Source organism: Cupressus sempervirens, chromosome 3 (assembly GCF_028749045.1).
Source record: "Cupressus sempervirens isolate cs-2001-9-10 chromosome 3, ASM2874904v1, whole genome shotgun sequence".
Lineage (NCBI taxonomy): Eukaryota > Viridiplantae > Streptophyta > Pinopsida > Cupressales > Cupressaceae > Cupressus > Cupressus sempervirens.
In genome coordinates this window covers 678,326,863-678,346,582 of record NC_143120.1, presented here as the reverse complement: position 1 = coordinate 678,346,582, position 19,720 = coordinate 678,326,863, and the positions used below count along the sequence as shown (strand labels likewise).

Here is a 19,720-nt window from a genome sequence, read left to right as displayed (position 1 = left end):
TAAGCTAGTGGCCAATGTTGTTGATGTGATCACTAGAGGTCAGGATAGCTTGCGGTCAGACGGATAGGTTGATGGGAAGGACTCCACAATCTAGCGATTGTAAAGTTGACACTCTAGCACTAGGATGCTCGATGGCAGGTTAAGCCTCTGACAATGCTTCTCCTCTCCTCCAAAGCCAAGACTTGTGCAAGACAGACCAAGTTGCATTTTCTTATTCTAATATGGTTTGAACGTAGGTGGTATTTAGTTTTTCTTCATATTTCTTTTCAAGATCAGCAAGCTATATGTAAATATAGATACGCAATTTATGGACTGTGCACATACCATAAAGGATATTGTGAGTATGGTGAATATAATGTGACATGATATTCATGGACATGTCATTACTCTCGATGTCATTGTGAGATAATATCTTTTATGGTGGATATCACGAGACATGATATATGTGGATAAGGTATAACTCCTTCTATTGAAATGTCATTGCTCAAGCTATTGAGTGAATCCATTATATTTAGATCTCGATAGTAATCATCATTCCCTACTAAGAGAGGTAATAATATGCAGCTGCCTTCGGATTAGTCCAATCGATGAAAACATATACACATTTGATCTAACGATCTTGAGAAATTGATTGTATCCTTATCTATTCTACTCTGGTCAAAATAAATGATAAATATATTATATGATTAATAATTATCAAGTTAGATACTTGTACAATTATCAATCATGCAATGTGTCGATATGAGTATCGACAAATCTGAGTTTAGAAATTGTTTTATGTATCGATTATGTAATCTATAATAGTTATCAATATATGCACCTACATTATGAATATCGACTTGCATTATGCTGATCAACTTATTCGTCGTCGATAATAATTGTTGAACTGCCCATGAAGCATAACAACAGTTAATAGATTGTACTCTATATCTGAAACTTCACAACTAACCTACTATTGCTAGACAAAAATTTGGCTATTTTTCCCACTTTATCAACTATCTAATTTTGTGGCAGTGTCGCTCCATGCAAATTGGGATCATCCTTTCTTTAGTTCCCAATTTGGTGAGGCATCAACAAGAACTCGTGAAAATATTCAAAATACAGTTCGGCCAAGATAGCATTCTTTTGTAAAGATTAAAGAACATATCAACAAAACACTGTTTGCACAATCCCATTCTTCTGACCTTCCTTAATCACCAATTGGTTTAGTTCTCAACAGCTTTCAGAAACTAGATCCCTTATTAATGTATGAATGATGAAACTATTTATTTTGAGAGTGAGTTTTTTTTTTTTGAAGGGGTAAACGCTTTGACCTGGAGCTATGAACCAGTGAGGCCACAAACAGGGGACCTCATCCCCATTGGATTTGAACCTTGATGGCAAGGATAACAACTTTAACAACTTAACCATCACAACATGCCACTATTGGCAGAGTGAGTTCATTAGATTTTTTCATAGATATATATTATGAGAGTTCCTGAGTCAGATATTTATTCATTGTAATATTAATCTATCGACTTTGTAGAGATGCTTGAGGTAATCACTAACATGCTGTCATGCCATTTGAGAGAAAACAATAAGCATGCTTTCCTCAAATGGTTACCCCAACTCGTTTGAATGGTTATCAAAGCTTTCAAATGCAAAACTGAACTTCAAAAATAGGCATGTAGGCCACTGTCGTAATTTTTTAAATTACTGAATATGCCAAACTAAAAATAGGATACAAAAAATGGGATGTAATCCAAGAATATGGATAAAAAATAAAAATGCTTTAAGCAATTTGAGATACGCTGAAACTGCTATCAGGCTTTCAAATAGAAAGGAAAACTTCAAAAGATTGAAAACTCCTTATCTTCAGGTATATAAATTAGCAACTGTCCCAGAGTTCTCATAAGATTTACAAAAGATAGGTTGTACCCCTAAATCTAGACCAAATAGTAATAATGCTTAAAGCAAATAATAATCTGAATATGCAAAAACATCTGATCATATCACGTGTAGATGTATATATAATCAGTTCATGCAGCTTTTGACTGCAAAACATGAATTCCGTAACAATTCAAATGTTATGCTTAGTGAATCACCATTACAAATTGAATCCAAACCTTAGAAAGCTACACCTTCTATTTCCGTCTGTGCACTCCTGTACAATTCTAACCTTTTATTCAAGCCTGCCCTTCGTTCCATCACAGCTGGATCTTCGTCTAGCATTGAAGACAACTGCTTAGGCTGTAAGAGACAAAAATTCAACAAATTTAATCCAAATATGTAAGATGCAATTAAGAACTTAAATTTCCCAGTTCAATGTCATGGCAACTGATCTAAGGCAAAACAAAATTATGGTTTTTCATACAATCTTTGTTAAACAGTTTTTATTTTGAGGTTATCATAAAAGACAGCTTCACAAGAATGTGACTTCAGATCACACAGAGAAAAAATACTTTTACTTCAGATGGATCCGGGAACAATCCCATTGAAAAGCACAAGAAAAGTGGATAGTCGAGGAAAAAGAAGATAATAAAAGATCCGGTAAGAAGATAGTAGGCAGTGGAACTGTAACAATAAAAGCTACAGAGTGCAAAATCAAACATAGAACTTCTAAACTATCTTCAGAAATCAGCCTGGCAAAGGATATAAATAGGTGCATTGAAAAAGGCAAACAAAAGTTATACAGCTCTCAGATGGCAGGGAAATAGGGAATGGGAAATTTGAATTTTAAAATATATAATTTACTTAAATCTACTAAGTGCCCAAAGGCAGTCCACAAAACTTGAAAACACAATGCTGACAGAGACACTTACAAAGATGTTCACTAACATATTGATACAGCGTGCTAAATTCAAAGAAAAGTAAATGCTCCATCCCTATTTGGGACATCATTCAGACAACAAGCACCATCACAGGACTTTGTTAAGACACTAGTATATGTCCAAAAGTATCTCTCTTCACCCAACTCCATAATTGCCATGTAAGTAAAACTGGTAATGTACTTTAAACTTGATTATTTTCTGAGTAATATATTCAGATTAACAACTCTGCAAATATTGCTAATATATTGGGGTGTGCAACTACCATTTATATGGGCAATGCATCTGTACATACGTTCTAGTCTCACTGAGTATTTATGATCCTAAGCGAGTGGCATCTATTGAATAAACATATAATTTAAATTAATACATATTAGGTTTTAATTTTTAAAGCCTAAAGGAGGTAGTTTATAGCTAAATTGAGTATAATAAATATTCTCTTTGCTTCGAATTGAAGAAATGAAGAATCTACAAAAATAAATAGACAGGCCCTAGAAGTAATTCTGGGAAGTCCCTATGAGAATTTAGAGGTCTGCCTTAACTGCTTCTGTAAATGTCTGGGGAGGGGCTTCAGCTGGAGAGAAAAGTTCATTCTCCTTAAAAACCTGGATCCTGTTGATCGGGTTTCCTCTACTCCAGGATCAGCAATAATATACAGGTTAACAAGAAGATACCCAATTTTTGGGATTGCGGGGGAGCAATTTTTGTTTAACACTAGAACCAGCTTTCTATATTGGTGGCCCAGAACTATTTATAGTTTACAACCTTATCTCCTCTAGAACTATACTATTTCCTCCAACCATAATAGTTCTTGTGGGGAGGGGGCCCTACAATTCTATGGGCCATTGTGTTAACAAGTTCTGGCTCCTCAATCAGGAGGCATGTTACTACTTGCTCAGTAGCTGACTATCGATCTTGCTCTTGAATGAGTTCTGTATCTCAATCTGCTATGGTCAGGTCAAGACATTTATTTATAGTACCACACACCCTACTGCCTTATGGTGGTCCAGAAGTCATTAGAAAAGGGCTTTATCTGCAGACTATTCTGGGGCATAGAAAGCTCCAAGAAGAATGCCTTCAGTGATGCAAGGCAATTGCAACTACCATAGATATTTATGAGCTCTCCCACCCACAGTGCAGTTTTCTGTCCCCTGCATTCATTGGAAAGATTTGAATAGTATATAGCCCGTCATCCATGCAACTTGTCATGCACCCATTAGCAGATTACCCAACAGTAATCTTCTGGGGATATCTTCTGAGATCCAAGAATGATTGCCCATTACATAATCAATTTAGTTTCAACAAAGCTATATATAATTCCTACTCTCTTACCTGTCTTCTTTGAAACTTCCACAAACCCTTTTTGTGATGTGAAAATATTTTAGAAATGGCTTCATTAATTGAAAAAAGAAAAATGGGCTAGGAGCAATGATCTTGTTTTGGAAGCAGATCCTGTCCATTTTCTCCAAATCTTTGTCAGCTATTGCTTGAAGAAAGTGTAATATTTATATACATATCAAGCAGAAAGTACAGTACTACCATCATTATATAAATGCAGTTAGTGTAAAATGAGCTTCAGACACCACTTCCTGTATAACAGTAAACTTCATTTAGTTGAGAATTTTATCTGCTTCCATCATGTACACTGATATCCTGAAATTTTGCAGCATACCTCCTTTTTACCAAGTTCGGTGAAGAAATGGCTAAGCAAAGACATCTTGGCCTCTCTTACTTGACAATGAACAACAGACTTTGGAATAGAATTCCTCAGGTAGCCACAAACCATGTTTACGTATGACAGAACATTGCTTCCTGAGAAAAAAAAGTATATATTAGCAATGAGATTTCAGCTGTCTAGGAATATCTAAACTTGTGAAACGAGTGTCCTCAAATAAATATTGAAATAATAAGCATGGCTCACCAATTCTTCTAAGGTAAGGGTCATTATATCGATCAAAAACTGATTGTGATGGATTTCCACCCTTCTCTAAATCTTGAGGAAGCTTTCGAAAAAAATCAACAGTCAAGTAGCTAGATTCCATGTCCACTAGTTTTAGTGCTGATTTCCGACTCTCGTCTCGCAGCTTTTCAAGGGCCTCAACAGCTGCAATTCTGACCTCATTCCGAAGGGTAGGATATTGCTTGAGTTCCTAATCACCACCATAAATGATCATATTTGTCACTACTTATCTAAGTTAAAAGTTAAGATCATAAAGTAAGGAATTGTGATAATATGAACTGTCCCAATGAAGCAGTGAAAAGTGTCAAAGAGACGAAATGGAACTCTGACATAGGAAGAAAGCATACCAGTGTCTCATTTACTGCCTTCTGAACAAGTTCCTTCAGAACATAATGCACCTGATATCAAAATGATAATTAGAGTACAATTATCTCTGTTTCCTTCACACTTTCAATTCAAATGTCAAACACAAAGAAATGTAAATGTGCACACATGCAAAAACAGACACACCTAAAGAGAAACCAGATGCACATGGAGGCAAAAGCACACACACAAACACACATGCATGCATTAGAGATAAATAAGGGTTTATGCAGTCACAGCTGCACACACAATGTCCATGTCACACATTAAGACACACACACATACAAACAAACCCGTTAATGCAAACATGTACAAAAGAAGTTATAACATACATATAATGTGCATGAGTTTTGTCTCAACAGTCACAGAAACAGGCAAGCACACAGGCACATGCATACATGCATGCAGACAAAGGCAAGCACAAGTGTGTACATGCATGCAAATACAGGCAAGCACACACAAACTTCACGCTTCTATTCTAAACAAAGGGTACAAGTCTCAAACAGGCATGTAAAATGTCAGTCATAAAATTATAGCAGAAAAAATTGCCTCTTTCTGTTTTACAATTTTGCATTATATCTATAGATAAATTCAAATAGTTTTCAAAAAACCAAATTTAAATATGAAGGCAAAAGGAGCCTCTGCAAATATAACAAGACAAGTTATGATGTGGGAAGAGAAAATTGTTGGAAATTTAAAATGTGCTAACAGGAAGGTCATCTAATTTCCTAAAAATATTATGTAAACTCTTAAAATCAGTTCTAGAAACTACCATAGGAACTAAAGCTAAAACACCACAATTGATAATTTACATATCACATGGGAAAAATTTAACTATCAAGATTCAAAACAGCTAGCTACTGACTTGGAAAAAGGCACACATAAAACAGGGTCACTGTATGTTAATCTAGAGCTTAAAGAGTGAGAAAATAACTTTCAACCCTTCTAAAAAATCAATATACAACAGAAAATTTCAATTTACTTTTTACAAAATGATGATATATAAAGTAAAATGCTTTTAGTTATTAAAATGCAGGGTAATCATTTTAAGATCAATAATGATAAAAGTGTGCTATTATATTTGTAACTTTAAATCATACCGCATCAACAGTAGCCTCGGCAGGACCTGTAATTGTGCGCAAGGAAGTCTCAATTAGATGTCGGTATCCTTGTTCAGGGGCTATCAAATGAGGTTGATAGCCATCGGCCTCTGTAATACGTTTTCTTACATTTTCCATCGAAAGGTGTTTCTCGAATGATAGCCTTTTGAGGGCCGCAGGAAGCTGATTATCAAAGACATTGTAAATTTTGTCACCACCTGGACGCCTGCAAAATATTTGCGATGTGCTTCAGATTAGTTCTAAGACCTAGTGCGCTTCAGATTAGTTCTAAGACCTATATATGCAACTAAGCTTTCCATTCTAACAATGATCAAGTTTGATCTTAAGAATTTCCTTTCAGAAAGGAGAAATCAGTCATGACAAAAAAATGAAATACAATGGTCAATCTAAAAATTTATTTTGGTGTATGATAAGAACTAAGAAGCATGCTTTCGAGATATACCAATCCAATATACAGAAGAAATATGTTAAACTAGTGGAAATACAGGAAATAAGAACCATCTTTTTTTTAAAGCGTGGCTGACAGAGATATAATGCAGCTTACACTCCGTCAAGATGCTCTCTGAATATCTGCTCGAAGGCCCGACAAATCTCCATAATTGCATATAATTTCCCCTGCAATGCAACAGAATAAATATCATATACATCTTTTTATACATAATGAGAAAAATCATACAATACAAAAGCAACTATTCAGAAAACTGGACAAGAAATTTATATTTATATTTACAAGGAAAATAAAAAACATGAAATAGCAATTATATATTGCTATCTTACATAAACAGACAAGCTAGCAAAATATAAATAACAAATCCATTGGCATTCGTAAGGGTAATTTAAAAACTTAACCATATAGGCTATAAAGAAACTATTTGTGTGCATGTGATTATATGCGTATAGATAACAGACTAGCATAGATATCATAAATACATCTATCATAAGTCACAAGGTTCAAACTAAAATTCAAGTTTGTCGATCATAAAATTCAGATGAAATTTGGCAAGGGTAAAAATTTGGAAAAAAAGACATTAAATTGAAATTATAAATTTATTTATTATTAAATATAAGTATTATATCCATAAAACTGTCAAAATAGTTTGACATTGCTCAATAATTAAATTCAATAACTCAATATTATTTTAAAATACATTATTATTATAAATAACAATATTATATTAAATATGAAAAAATTCAGATGAAATTCGGAAAAGGCAAAAATTTGCTGAAATTTAAACTTCGTAGATGAAATTCGGCATATTCTGTCACTTAGCATCTATCTAACAGCATCTATCTAACAGATGCTGACAGATAAACATTAACCTGCCTATTTGGCATATGTGATTAATTCGATATTGACAACTTGGTAGTTATATCTCTGGGCATCATCTTTCAGATCTACACTTTTGCCATCGCACCTCTGAATATTAATTATTTTCATTGCGTTTGACCCATACATTATGTTGTATTCTCAGCAGTTACTATTTTTTACTTACACTTGATCTGTGGCTACTTCGGAAATATGTGAAAGTTTTAATTTATTATTTATTGTTCTCAACTTCTTTCCAATGAAAATGATAGTGTTGGCATTAAGGCAAAAGTTATTTTCAAATAAATATACATAATAATATCATTGACATGATAATCATAACATAAACATCATCTTTAATTGTCTTCATAAGACAGGTAATTCCCAAGATAGGGGTAAGGACATGTACTTTTTAAGCTTTAAGGGAGAAGTCCCAAGATGGGTATGAACAAGTATTCCCAAAATATTGAGGGAGCCTGCTTGTAGATGGTTTCCAAGCACACTGGCATAGTAAATCCACTGTCCTCCATTAGGGTTAGGGAAGTAGTGAGGAAAAACACTAAATATAATTGGTTATTTATTACATTGTGAAAGATTAGATGTTTTGTCATCTCAATAACTTAGTTAGAGGCATAAGCATGTTTACAGATGTTTTCCAAGCACACTAGCATAGTAAATTCACTGTCCTCCATTAGGGTTAGGGAAATAGTGAGGACAAATCCTAAATATAATTGATTATTTATTCCATTATGAGAAATTAAATGTTTTGTAATCTCAATAACTTAATTAAAGATATAATCATGTTTAATGATGTAAGTTAATTATTGGGAAACAGGTAAGTGTCACAGTAGGGGACATTACATTTAGGTTTTCAATCAGTGTGCTAAAGATGCACTTGAGCTGAAAAAATGGTGAGCCTGTGGAATGCCAACTCAAACACCAGGCACAGCTGCTCTGCAGCATGCAACACAAGACTGAGATCAGCCCCAGTGTGCAAAGCAGCACAGTCAAAATTATATTGGTGACTCTAAAATTCTAAATAAACATTAGCCAGATCGTATGTTGTGCATAATTACATGAGATTCCAATTGTAATGTATAGCATGTAATAGCAGTGATGGCTCTCCTACAAATTCTTGTGTCTTGTTTGCAGTGCTTTAACAAGTGAGACTTAACATTTTGGTAATGGGGAATTTCGATACATATAAAATTAAATAATTAGTTTGCCTTCACCTTCAAAACAGGGTCAAGCTGAAATAAACAAAACAGACCTGATGAAACAATAAACTGCCATGCATTTTACTCAAAAAAATGTTAGTAGGAAACAATTTTCATTATCAATATCAATACTTGAACGCATTCTACAATCATTCTACAATCAGGTTGCATTGTATTCTAACTTCACAAAGAGCTAAATATAAAATATATTTCCCGAACTCTAACTTGAATGCAAGGTTTGTATTGACAATGAAAAGAGAAAATCCTGACAAAGAGAAGACAGAAAAAAATCTTACTCCATCATCTGCAGCAATCGGCTTCCCAAGACGATTTAACTCTGACTCGATTTCCATGATAGTTTTGTTGATTAGTGACTGAAGACTCGGGATGCGTGATTTTATTACAGTTTCAAGATGCTGCAGTAAGAAACCGATTACAAATGATTGTTAAACAATTATATTCACAAAATAATGTGACTATTAATATCAAACTTTCAATCTACTTGAAACAATTAAAAAGATAATCTAAAAGCCAAATTGACAGCATACCTTTGAAAGCACTTTTCCAAGATGTTCAGATCCCATTCTGTGTGCCAAATGCTTGTACTCTGGGTTGTTTGCAAAATATTCCCGTTCTCTTCTCCGTGCAGCTACCATGTCAACACTTTTGTTAATATCAGCTTGAGAACGATTCACAACACCAACCCAAGGAAACTGCAATCGGTATTGCTTTCCTTCCAAAATCTGAAAATAAAAAGACATCCAATAACAAGTTTTAGTCAAGATTGAACAAAAGTAAGGGAAAACATGTCATCTGATTCTAAAGTTGGAACGATATGTGAACACAATAGAGTGAAATAATATGCAATATTTTAACTGCGGTGGAAGAGGTAATGAGAGAGATTATGAACCCCTCCTGTGAAGCAATTATCACATTTCTTATGATGCATTGATGAGAATTATCATGGTCCAAACAATTGCCATAGTTCCTATACACAGACATAATGTAAAGGATGACCTATGATTACTAGTGGTTACCGTTATATAGAAGATAGTTTTTTGAAGTAGATAGCTCCATGTCCCAAAAATGGAGTAGCTTCTTTATGGAATTTATGGTGTAACATTTGCATATGAAAGGGCATGTCACTTTCTTTTCCCTCACTTCATGGGAGATTGCAAAAGTTAATCATGTTCAATACACTTTGGCAGGCCACTACCATTACAATCTAACCAAAAGATCATATTTATTTTCATTAAACTGAGGTTCTTTTCAAAACACAATATTTCCATACTAAATTAGTCAAATAAGCCTTATAAATTGACCTTGAAGCTAAATGTATTGAAAGAGAACATGAATTACTCTTGTGCAAACATGGAAACCTTTATTAATTAATTCCAAAGACAACAAGCCTCATTTTCACCATCTTTATTTATCATTTTATTATACCTCACAGACAAATGCATTCAACAGCCAAAGAAGTGATTTCTACACACTAATGAACTCATCTCTACAGGAAATCTTGCCTGCATTCAGATATTCCAACCTCCTTCAATGAGGCACTTATCTTCAATTCAACATTTCTTGTAGCAATTTCTATATTTCAAACAATGGAAGTACCTCTACTAATTAACCTTGTTGAAATATGCATGTACGAAGGTCTTATACAGTCCATACATGCAAACTCTACAATCTCATATTTCAAATTTGTTTAGTGTAATTGACCTATTGTGGTTATATCTTCTACCTTTTTTTCCTATGCTTCAGCTTCTCCCTGAATTTTCAGTGACATGGAAATTTACAAGATTAGATAATTTTTAGCTAAACTGAATTGGAAATAATATACCTTATGTTGGTTTATATAGTTTGAAATAATTAAATGTACGATACTAAGTTTTCGTAGGCCTAAAATTGACATTTTTTGGCAAATAAAAGCTATGTAATGAACTTATTGCATAAGAACTCATATTTTTTTAGCAAGGTCAAGGATCTGAATTATTACAAAAATTGAAAAATACATTTCAAGAATTGTGAAGATTGACTCGTGTACAACCCATCCATACTTCAGGAAAGAGCAGAAAACTATCATATTAATATTCATGGAAGTAGAGGATTCACAATGCTTGCTTGTATAAATAATGTGTAATTTCACTGCTCTTTGTTGATTTGCCTACATTTATTAAGCTCCCACTAATCATTTATCTATTAAAGAATCCACCATCTTGCATTTCTAATGCATGTAACCTAGGCATGCAGGTGATCCCAATCATTGTGTTCCATTTGCCAATTGATCAAGGCCCCGGGTTTTCTGCCATATTTTGCCCTCATTACATAAGGAAAGGTAGCTTATTGTGTCTATAAGTGCAAGCGCATGATATAGCCTTACAAGGAATATAAAGAGATACCACAAAGCCAATCTCACAGAACTCAAACAACAATGTCAATGCAATATATGGCTAACACTCAATTAAGACAAGTGTGAAACAAAATTAATTATGTAGTGTTACAAAGGACTAAATGCAAGCAAATAATTGCAAATCAGACAGAAAATATTTTGCCAAGCAACTTACATCAACAGCATTGGTTCCCTTATCCATCAGATCTATCTTCGTTAAGACTCCAAGAGTTCTTTCTCCTGCAAATAAAAAATTTGATTAAATGTTTTTTACAGTCCTAAACATTTTGCAATGATTTCTGAAATATCAATTAAAATAAACACCAAAAATCAATTCCATTGGGCTTTAGTGTATTTATTAAATTATTTCTATTCATCATTATTATTATACTATCATAAATTGATCCTTATGTATTTTATGTTTCCTTGTTGGTACTTTTTTGTTTTTTGTTTCTTCTTTGTACTCAAAAATAATTTTAGCATCATTCTGATAAATATTCATTATGATTACATTATATTGCCTCATAAACATATCCAAGTCTTAAAATTGTGTTGTCTTCTGCACATTTCTCAATGTAGGTTTTAATAGCCCCAAAGAATGTAAAATAAATAAAGAAAACTAGGGCCAACATATGTACAGTGGGAATCAGAAAAATAACAATGCGGAAACCAATGTAACAAGCTGGATCATCATAGTTGTCTTGCAGAAAACTAGCATAGGGACACCATGCCACATATGCTTCCAGAAACAAAAACACCATAGTTCCAGAGAGTTTCAATGATGTAAAGGGGGAGAACATGGATGACTTTCAAGGATGGGGGAAGGCCCAAATTTGGGAAAGGAGATTCATTGGCCTCTCTAAAAGTTTAGCTCCTTGAAAACAGTAGTGGATTTAGTTCCTTCAAAACTTTAGCAAATGGGTTTCTTCTGGTGATATTTGACAGCAAAGAGGATAAGGAATGGACCCTTCAGAACTGTCATTATATGACTGGTGGAAAAATGTGATAAAGACTGGGAACCGAACTTTGACCCAAAAAAGGAAAAAGTAAAGGTGCATCCTATCTGGTTCCGAATGCACAACTTACCACGTGAATAATGGGCTGAAAGAAAGGAGGACCTAAAACAATCAAGATGAAGTTGGAACAAGCTGGTAGTGAAGCAAACCAGACAAAATTGCTGAGATCAGCCCAGCAACAATGAGGTTCCTATCATGGAATGTCAGGGGCTATAATGCCCCTGACAAACTTCACTTGGTCAAGAGAAGTCTTGATCAGGTGTGACCAGAGATGGTGTTGCTTCAGGAAACTAAAATAACAGCAGAGGATGTAGATTCTTTAAAAAGCATTTTTCAAGATGGAAAATGCTATGTGTGGGAGTTGATGGTGCCTTTGGAGGTTTGGGGGTAATATGGGATGAGAATGCTTGGAGGTAACTCTGATTAGGCAAACCAGAAACGAGTAATGGATTGAGGTTCGATCAAAACAACTAGATCTGACTTTCTTTGTAATCAATGTCTATGGCCTGAACAATCCATGGAAGAAAATATTACTGTTGCAAGAGATTGTGATCTTTTTCTTTTGGGTGGAGACTTTAATGCCATCTTAAGTCCAAAGAAAAAAAAGGAGAACTTGATTGGACTGGACAGAGACAACGGGACTTGGAATGATTTTGTCGCCAAGAATGGTTTAGTTGATCTGGAGCTGAGGAATGGTGACTTTACATGGACTAATAGAAGGAGCAGTTTCCTCAACATCGCAGACAAGTTAGATAGGTTTTTATTGGCAGGGAAGTGGGATGTGAGGGATTGGGATAATAGTGCTCAGATCTTACCCATCACAGGATCAGATCATTATCTGATATGTTTCAAAGTCCCAGAGGATGCTACAGCTAAAAAGCCACCCTTCGAGTTTGAGGCAATGTGGTTCAAAGACGACCACTTCTTGGAATTGATTGCTTACTTATGGAATAATGCCCCTGCTAGGAAAGGTCATAAAGCCTTCATTTTTTTTTCAAAATGCAATTCCTAAAAGATCAACTAAAGTTGTGGAATGGAGAGGTTCCAGAAATATTTTTGTGAATGAGTTCAATCTAGAGACTCATCTTGCAGACTTGAATTCTAGAATCATAACAAATGGGATGAGTGAGCACAGCTTTGAGCAAGAAAATCTTTTAACAAAACGGTAGTCAGAGATTCTCTCTAGAGAAGAGGTTTGTTTGGAGGCACAAACCAAGAGAGACTTAGTTGCGGGAGGGTGACAGGTATACAAAGTTCTTCCATAAATCAATAAACAGGGCTCTTTTTTATCTAGGAGGCGATAAAGCGCCAGGGCTTGATGGCTTCCCAGCTTTGTTTTTTCAAAAAACTTGGGAGATTTTGGGAAGCGATATATGGGAGGTTGTGGAATAATTCAAGAGGGGTGGCTTTGTTAAGAAGAACTTCAAACACACCTTTATTGCCTTAATCCCGAAGAAGTCAAATAGGACATCCTTTGACGATTTCAGACCTCCCACTCTTTGCAATACATCTTATGAAATTATTGCTAAGGTATAGCCAATAGACTGAAACCTATTCTCAAATCGGTCATTTATCTTGAACAATGTCTTGTGTAATGATGTGTCTGATGGCATTGATCATTTGCTTTTACAATGCCCCTTTGCACAAGAATGTTGAGATACGGTCAGAGCAAAACTAAACCTTGTTGGACCTATGATGAATTGTTTGAGAGAGCTTCTTATGAGTTGGCCTAATAAGCAGAATAGATCTTCCTTTTCCAAGGTTTGGTGCATTTGTCCTTTTTTAGTTATTTGGGAATTGTGCAAAGAGAAAAATACGTGCATTTTTCCAGGAAAAATGGAATCCTTGGAAAGAGTCAAACACAGGATAAATCGGGCTATTGTGGAAGTTATAAATGCTGCAATTAACCATGGTAAAAAGGATGTGGTCTTCTCCGTGGACGATATGAGGATTCAGGAAGAATAGCCAGGCATAAAAATCTGCAGGAGCCATGTTGATGGGAAGGGAATGTCAAAGAAGGAAATAAGTTTGCAGGAAATGTGGAGATATCCCGAGTCAGATTGGATAAAAATCAATTTTGATGGTGCATCATAAGGCAATCTTGAACCCTTGGTATTAGGGGTCATAGCTCAAGACTGGAATGGTAATACTTTGGCTATGGCAGCTAAAAAAGTGAAGAATGCAACTAATAATGAAGTTGAAGCTATGGCTGCTCTTCTAGCTGTCCAATTGGGCAAGCTTTTAAGAGCAGATTGCATTCATCTAAAAGGTGATGCATAGATATTTGTGAATGCAATCAAAATGGGTGCGTCACAATCCTCGCATTTGCAGATTTTCATATCAGAAATCAAGGCCATTCTATCCACATTCAAAGATTTCAAGGTAAATCATAAAAGAAGAATAAGAAAGGTTGAGGCTGATGAGCTTTCTAAGCAAGCAGTGAATTTTGGGTACATGGAAGACTTCAGGACTGTTGACAGGGACCAATTGGATGGTTATCCTGGCTTAGTTGATGGTCGTGGGATTAATGGATAATGAATTGAAAGTTTGTAATGGAGACATCATTATTATAAATTAGGTTGGGTTTTGAACTTTGTGAATAGATAAAGTATTATTGATTTGCAAATGTAAAGGTGATGGGAGAAAGCTCATAATGAAAAGAGAATTGTCGTTGATGTTAATGATTAAATGATGTTGAGAAACACAAGCAGAGATCAAGCAGTGTGAAGTGTGTGAAAGACCATGTATAGTCATGCTTTTTCATGGTAAATGCAGAAAGGGTGGCGAGGTGTAAACGAAGAAATGTGTGTCTGAAAATGCATGAAAGGTGATTATGTAAGGACGATTTGGTATGAGTAATTTTTTATTTAAAGACAGATCGATTTGGCTGGTAAATATCCCAGCTTGTACTGTTGTGAGTTGAGTTCTTGGCGGCATCCAGGCTGTGCATTCTGCAGATGGAGGCGGACTTCACAGTCACAACCAAAAGAAGCATAAGAAAGGTTTTGAAGGGCCTGAAAGTGATGGACAGGTGCGGGGCTGCTAAAATTGAAGTTAGATAAGATGGTGCAGTTGGTGATTGGGGTTTTGCAACCTAAAATCCAGGAAAGCCTGCGTAGTTGGAGGGTGAATTTGGACATCATATCCATGGTGATTGCTTGGGGCCTGGAACTTGGTGAGGACACTAGTGTTGTGAGATGAGATGCCCATTTTCTCTTTGATGAGAAATTGCTTGTGAGGCTGGATTCATTCTTGGAATTGGCCATTTCGGCAGTTAGAAAGGATATTTCAGAGTGCATTGAGGATGAGGAGGCTTGTGAACGTGGACTGATTCCCTTCATTATGTGGATCGAAAAGGTAAATAAAGAGGAATATAAATAGCAAAGGCATTTGTGTTGGGAGGAGTTGAAGGTGGAAATAAGTAACTTTTTAGCTGAGGAGGCGGCAGCTGTGAGGACGATTCCCACGGAAGTGCCAACAAGAGCCAGAACCCAGGTTAGGATAAGAGTTTGTGGTGGGAGAAGTCGAAACCAGAAAGGGATCTAACAATGATGTGTGGTCACCTGATGAAAGGTGCAGTTTTGCTGCTTTGATTAAAGTCTGGTTGCTATGTCAATATTGTGTAGCTGCCTCGGGTTTTAGCATATACCAATGTCTGTGATTATGTTATGGTCTTAAAGTCTATGGTGCAATGGTGTCTATATAGTGGATTAACAAGGTCTGGAATGAGCAATGCTCTTCTTTGTAAAAAGTAATGTCTATGCTGCTGCCTATATAGTTAAATCCAGTTAAGATGGTTCAGTCTTTAGTTTTGCAAATGGACTATACCAGGTGTTGGAGTAAGGAATGTAACACCTGAGATTTAGTTCTCTCTTATATCAATATTACCGATCAAACAATAATGATTTAAATATGAGGAAGTTTCACAACACAAATGGAGATCAGAGAACAGATTGAAGTTTTCAACAGCAAAGGACTGTGACTGTAAAACATCTAGAGAAAAATAAAGTCTGGCATGGTAATGTAAGAGAGAAACACAAGCTTATTTCATTCCTGGAATCCCATAATCTTGCCACAACTATAAAATGGTATATTTTCTGTTTTTGTTACTCCTGACAATTAAAGAAAAGGAAAAAAAGCTACGTATGAAACAAAGAGTAAACCAGAAAATTAGAAAAGATGTGTGACAAGGACAGCCATTGCCTGAATAACGAATATGAATAGTTATGACACTAACACCAATCCAAAAGAACATCAAACATTTCACTAGTGGTTAAATATTTGAGAATACAGCAAACAGACTAAATCAAAGAGATGTATATACTCCAATATAGTTGATTTCCAAAAAAATCATTAAATATTGGTGCAACTGAGCCTAACCTTGTCTCCTTGATAATATATGTAGTTAACCATCAAACAATCAAAAAAATTTGCTCTAATGCTCTTTCATAATCCATTTTGCATCTTAAGATTTCAAACTACAAATCCAATCACTCTGTCACTTGAAAATCTGTCTTCCTTTCATTACTTAAAAGGATAAAGAATCTCATTGCCTAGTTTGAACTTTTGATAGAAAACAACTCTTCATCCAACATAAATGGCCCCCTTAACCTGATTTTTTCAGAATAGAATTCATTTTGTCAAATGTTAAGTCACACTGAATATTCTCCGAAGCAAAGGCAATATTCCAAGGTAAAAACCTGAGCAATCCTTGATGATGCCATTTATATTATTTATATTGCACTTGAAAAGGTCCTTTATTATTAATGTAACTGTTTGGCATGTAAAAAACATCACACTAATAATTATGATTTGTTCTTTCACAATAAAGGAATAACAAAATGAGAATAATATATTATAAATAAGAGAATAATCAACAGATACGCACTCTAAGGAATGATGCCCTACGCACTTTATACTAAATAAATTTACATATTTACATGCCCTACCACATTAAAAAATTAATATTAATCTTTGTCTTGAATTTATGTAGCCAATGAAATTTGAATACTCTAAACACTACCTTCTATACATATTTGGAAAGACCCAACCAAAATACTATGATTAAAGTAATTAAAATGAATAAATAAACATGAAAAAAATTGAAAATGGATGAAAAACATAAACATAAAAGTTGCCAAGCAGATGCAAGATTCATACTAGCCCGTACCTTTAGGATCTACTTCACGAGATATCTTAATAGCATCCGATGTGGCAAGATCTTGGTTTGCAGGAGAGATAGCTAAGATTATCGAATTTGGCTGCACAAAAAACAAAAATATACATCATCGTCAAAATAGAAACTTTTCGCTTGTTAAAATATATTATGTTTGCTTAGACATATTAGCCAAATATAAAACAACTTTTTGCACCATATATAAACAAAAATTAATAACTCATGCCCTCCTATATGTCAAAATGTTGAGTTGAAAGAAATTGTACAAAATATGTAAATCAAGCCAATAATTTATCAAATGGCCACTTTCCATATGGTGTGTATACATGCTTAAGGTAAAAGGTGAAAGTATGAAACCAAAGATGCATAATGCAAAGTTGATCAAGATCCAACCCTATAGTGCAAAAAGATAAAGAAAAGCTATACATAACAATAAGGGCTTTGGCAAGGAGGTATATTCTGCAATGTTCAAATTATGATATTTATATCAGAAATCAATGGCATTATTTTTTAGTCAAACTCTTCAACTCATATATCACATAAGAGTGGTTCACAACGAGTCCCCCAGCAGCAAAATTTGTTTGGTAAAAATACGGCAAACTAAAAGTATAGATCTTTTGAAGAAAAAAAAGGAAAAAAAGTCTTTAAAAAAAGGTAAAAATTTGTAGAGAAAAAACACAAAAAATGCATATTTGTGAAATTTAATGGCATTTATATAGCACAGAGATATAGACAGAAAATAAAACATCGATTTTGAATTATAGCAAAATAATTTTTTTATTAATACTCGTATTGCTAAATATAATGCACCATGTAAAGTATACTTCATAGTGCATAAATAATAACTAGATGGTTACTATAGACAAAATATCACTTTCAATATGATTTGTATAAAAATCAACCTATAAACTAAAGTTCCCAAAAATCATTGTAGCTAATGACTATTGCTACTTCAAATAGAGCTATGCTAGAGATCTGCTAAACCTGACGACAAAGCTCCTAGCTCAATGCCTCCACTAAGTCGTTCAACCTCATGACTATCCAAATTGGCCTCCAGAATCTCAAAATCATGGAAGCTTGAGAAGGTCATTGAAAAGAAAAAAATTCCTTTGTTGAGCAGACATCATTTAATTACAAAACAGTATTTAACTATTCATATATATGATTTAATAGTACTTGCAATTTCTAAAACAATGTGAAAGAGAACTACATTAAGGGAGTGCAGGAGAATTAATTATTATTTGCAAAATACTTTTGAAACAGACATTACATCTAAAAATACCAGAAATGATATTAAAATGTTCGCATTAATTAACCATTTTAGCAGATTTGTAAAACAGTGAAGGAAGTGTTATACAATTTTCCATCAGACAGAAAAGACTTGCTAGCACAAAAGAAGAGAACAACTATTTGAGCCACAATATTAGTTATTATTCTTCAAGTATATCTTCCTTGATTTTATGTGCAACAGGATGAAATTATAAAAATCAATTTTCCCCTGAGTTTCCGGGACGAGGATCAGGCAGGGGACAGCAGGACAGGTTTCCGGGACAGCAAAAAAATTTGCCAATTTTGGGGACCGGGTGGTGGGGACAGGGACGGCTATATAAAGAAAGAACAATTTTGAAATATAAACTAAAATTGGCAAATATACATGTCATTCATATGAAACTAAGCGCAAAGCATGTCATTTAAACCTTATAGAACCTTAACATATACCATTAGAATGTCATCTAGGAAGTAATAACCGATTCAGTACTCATTTGTCGATATCCATATTCAATATGTTAACAAAAATATAAGTTTAGCAATGAAGAATATCATAGAAATCTGTAAATCTAAATATGTCCAAAGGCTAGAGGGCTGCAATAAAGTTTCATCATCATGTTCCAATTCAACATAAAAAAACATAATATAGAAAAATGAAGCAGACTGCTGCTCTTATTATGCTTCTGCACCATGGCATCAAAATCGGAGTCCTCATCCTCACTGTCATGCTCTACAATAAGTGTAGTCTCATCCAATGGAACCCCAACCAATCCTAGTGGTCTCATCCTCATCTATTTGGGCCACATCCTCAGGATCTACATCCCACCACAGTTGGATTTTGCCTATACTCTGCAGTCTAATGATTGCCACTAGCTTCTCTGCCTGATTAGAGGTAAGGCTATTCCTCTTGATGGAGTGGATAAATGAATATGTCGACCAATTCCTCTTTGCAACTAAGGAACTAGCACCCTGTACAAGAAGGTGAGTGGGAAGTATTTTCAACTCTGATGTATCTCTCCCCTGCCAGGTCCGCAATCCAATAGGATCTCTCTATGCCAAAGCCACTCTATCCAACCTTGCTTGTGGCTTACTC

The 19,720-nt window shown here is 34.8% G+C and overlaps 1 protein-coding gene across 1 annotated transcript in view; it reads right to left on the bottom strand.

The window, feature by feature from the left end:
- Positions 1–1,835: 1,835 nt before the first annotated feature.
- Positions 1,836–19,720, bottom strand: part of LOC149568544 (dynamin-related protein 5A-like) — a 30,153-nt gene continuing 12,268 nt past the window's right edge. Inside the window, exons 7-16 of the mRNA XM_089821446.1 lie at positions 17,353–17,443; positions 11,342–11,406; positions 9,323–9,517; positions 9,071–9,190; positions 6,796–6,866; positions 6,231–6,456; positions 5,115–5,165; positions 4,729–4,957; positions 4,480–4,619; positions 1,836–2,229 (exon numbers count right to left, since the gene is read on the bottom strand). Coding sequence (XP_089677572.1) covers positions 2,107–2,229; positions 4,480–4,619; positions 4,729–4,957; positions 5,115–5,165; positions 6,231–6,456; positions 6,796–6,866; positions 9,071–9,190; positions 9,323–9,517; positions 11,342–11,406; positions 17,353–17,443 — 1,311 coding nt within the window. The 3' untranslated portion in view covers positions 1,836–2,106. The remainder of the gene's footprint in view (positions 2,230–4,479; positions 4,620–4,728; positions 4,958–5,114; positions 5,166–6,230; positions 6,457–6,795; positions 6,867–9,070; positions 9,191–9,322; positions 9,518–11,341; positions 11,407–17,352; positions 17,444–19,720) is intronic.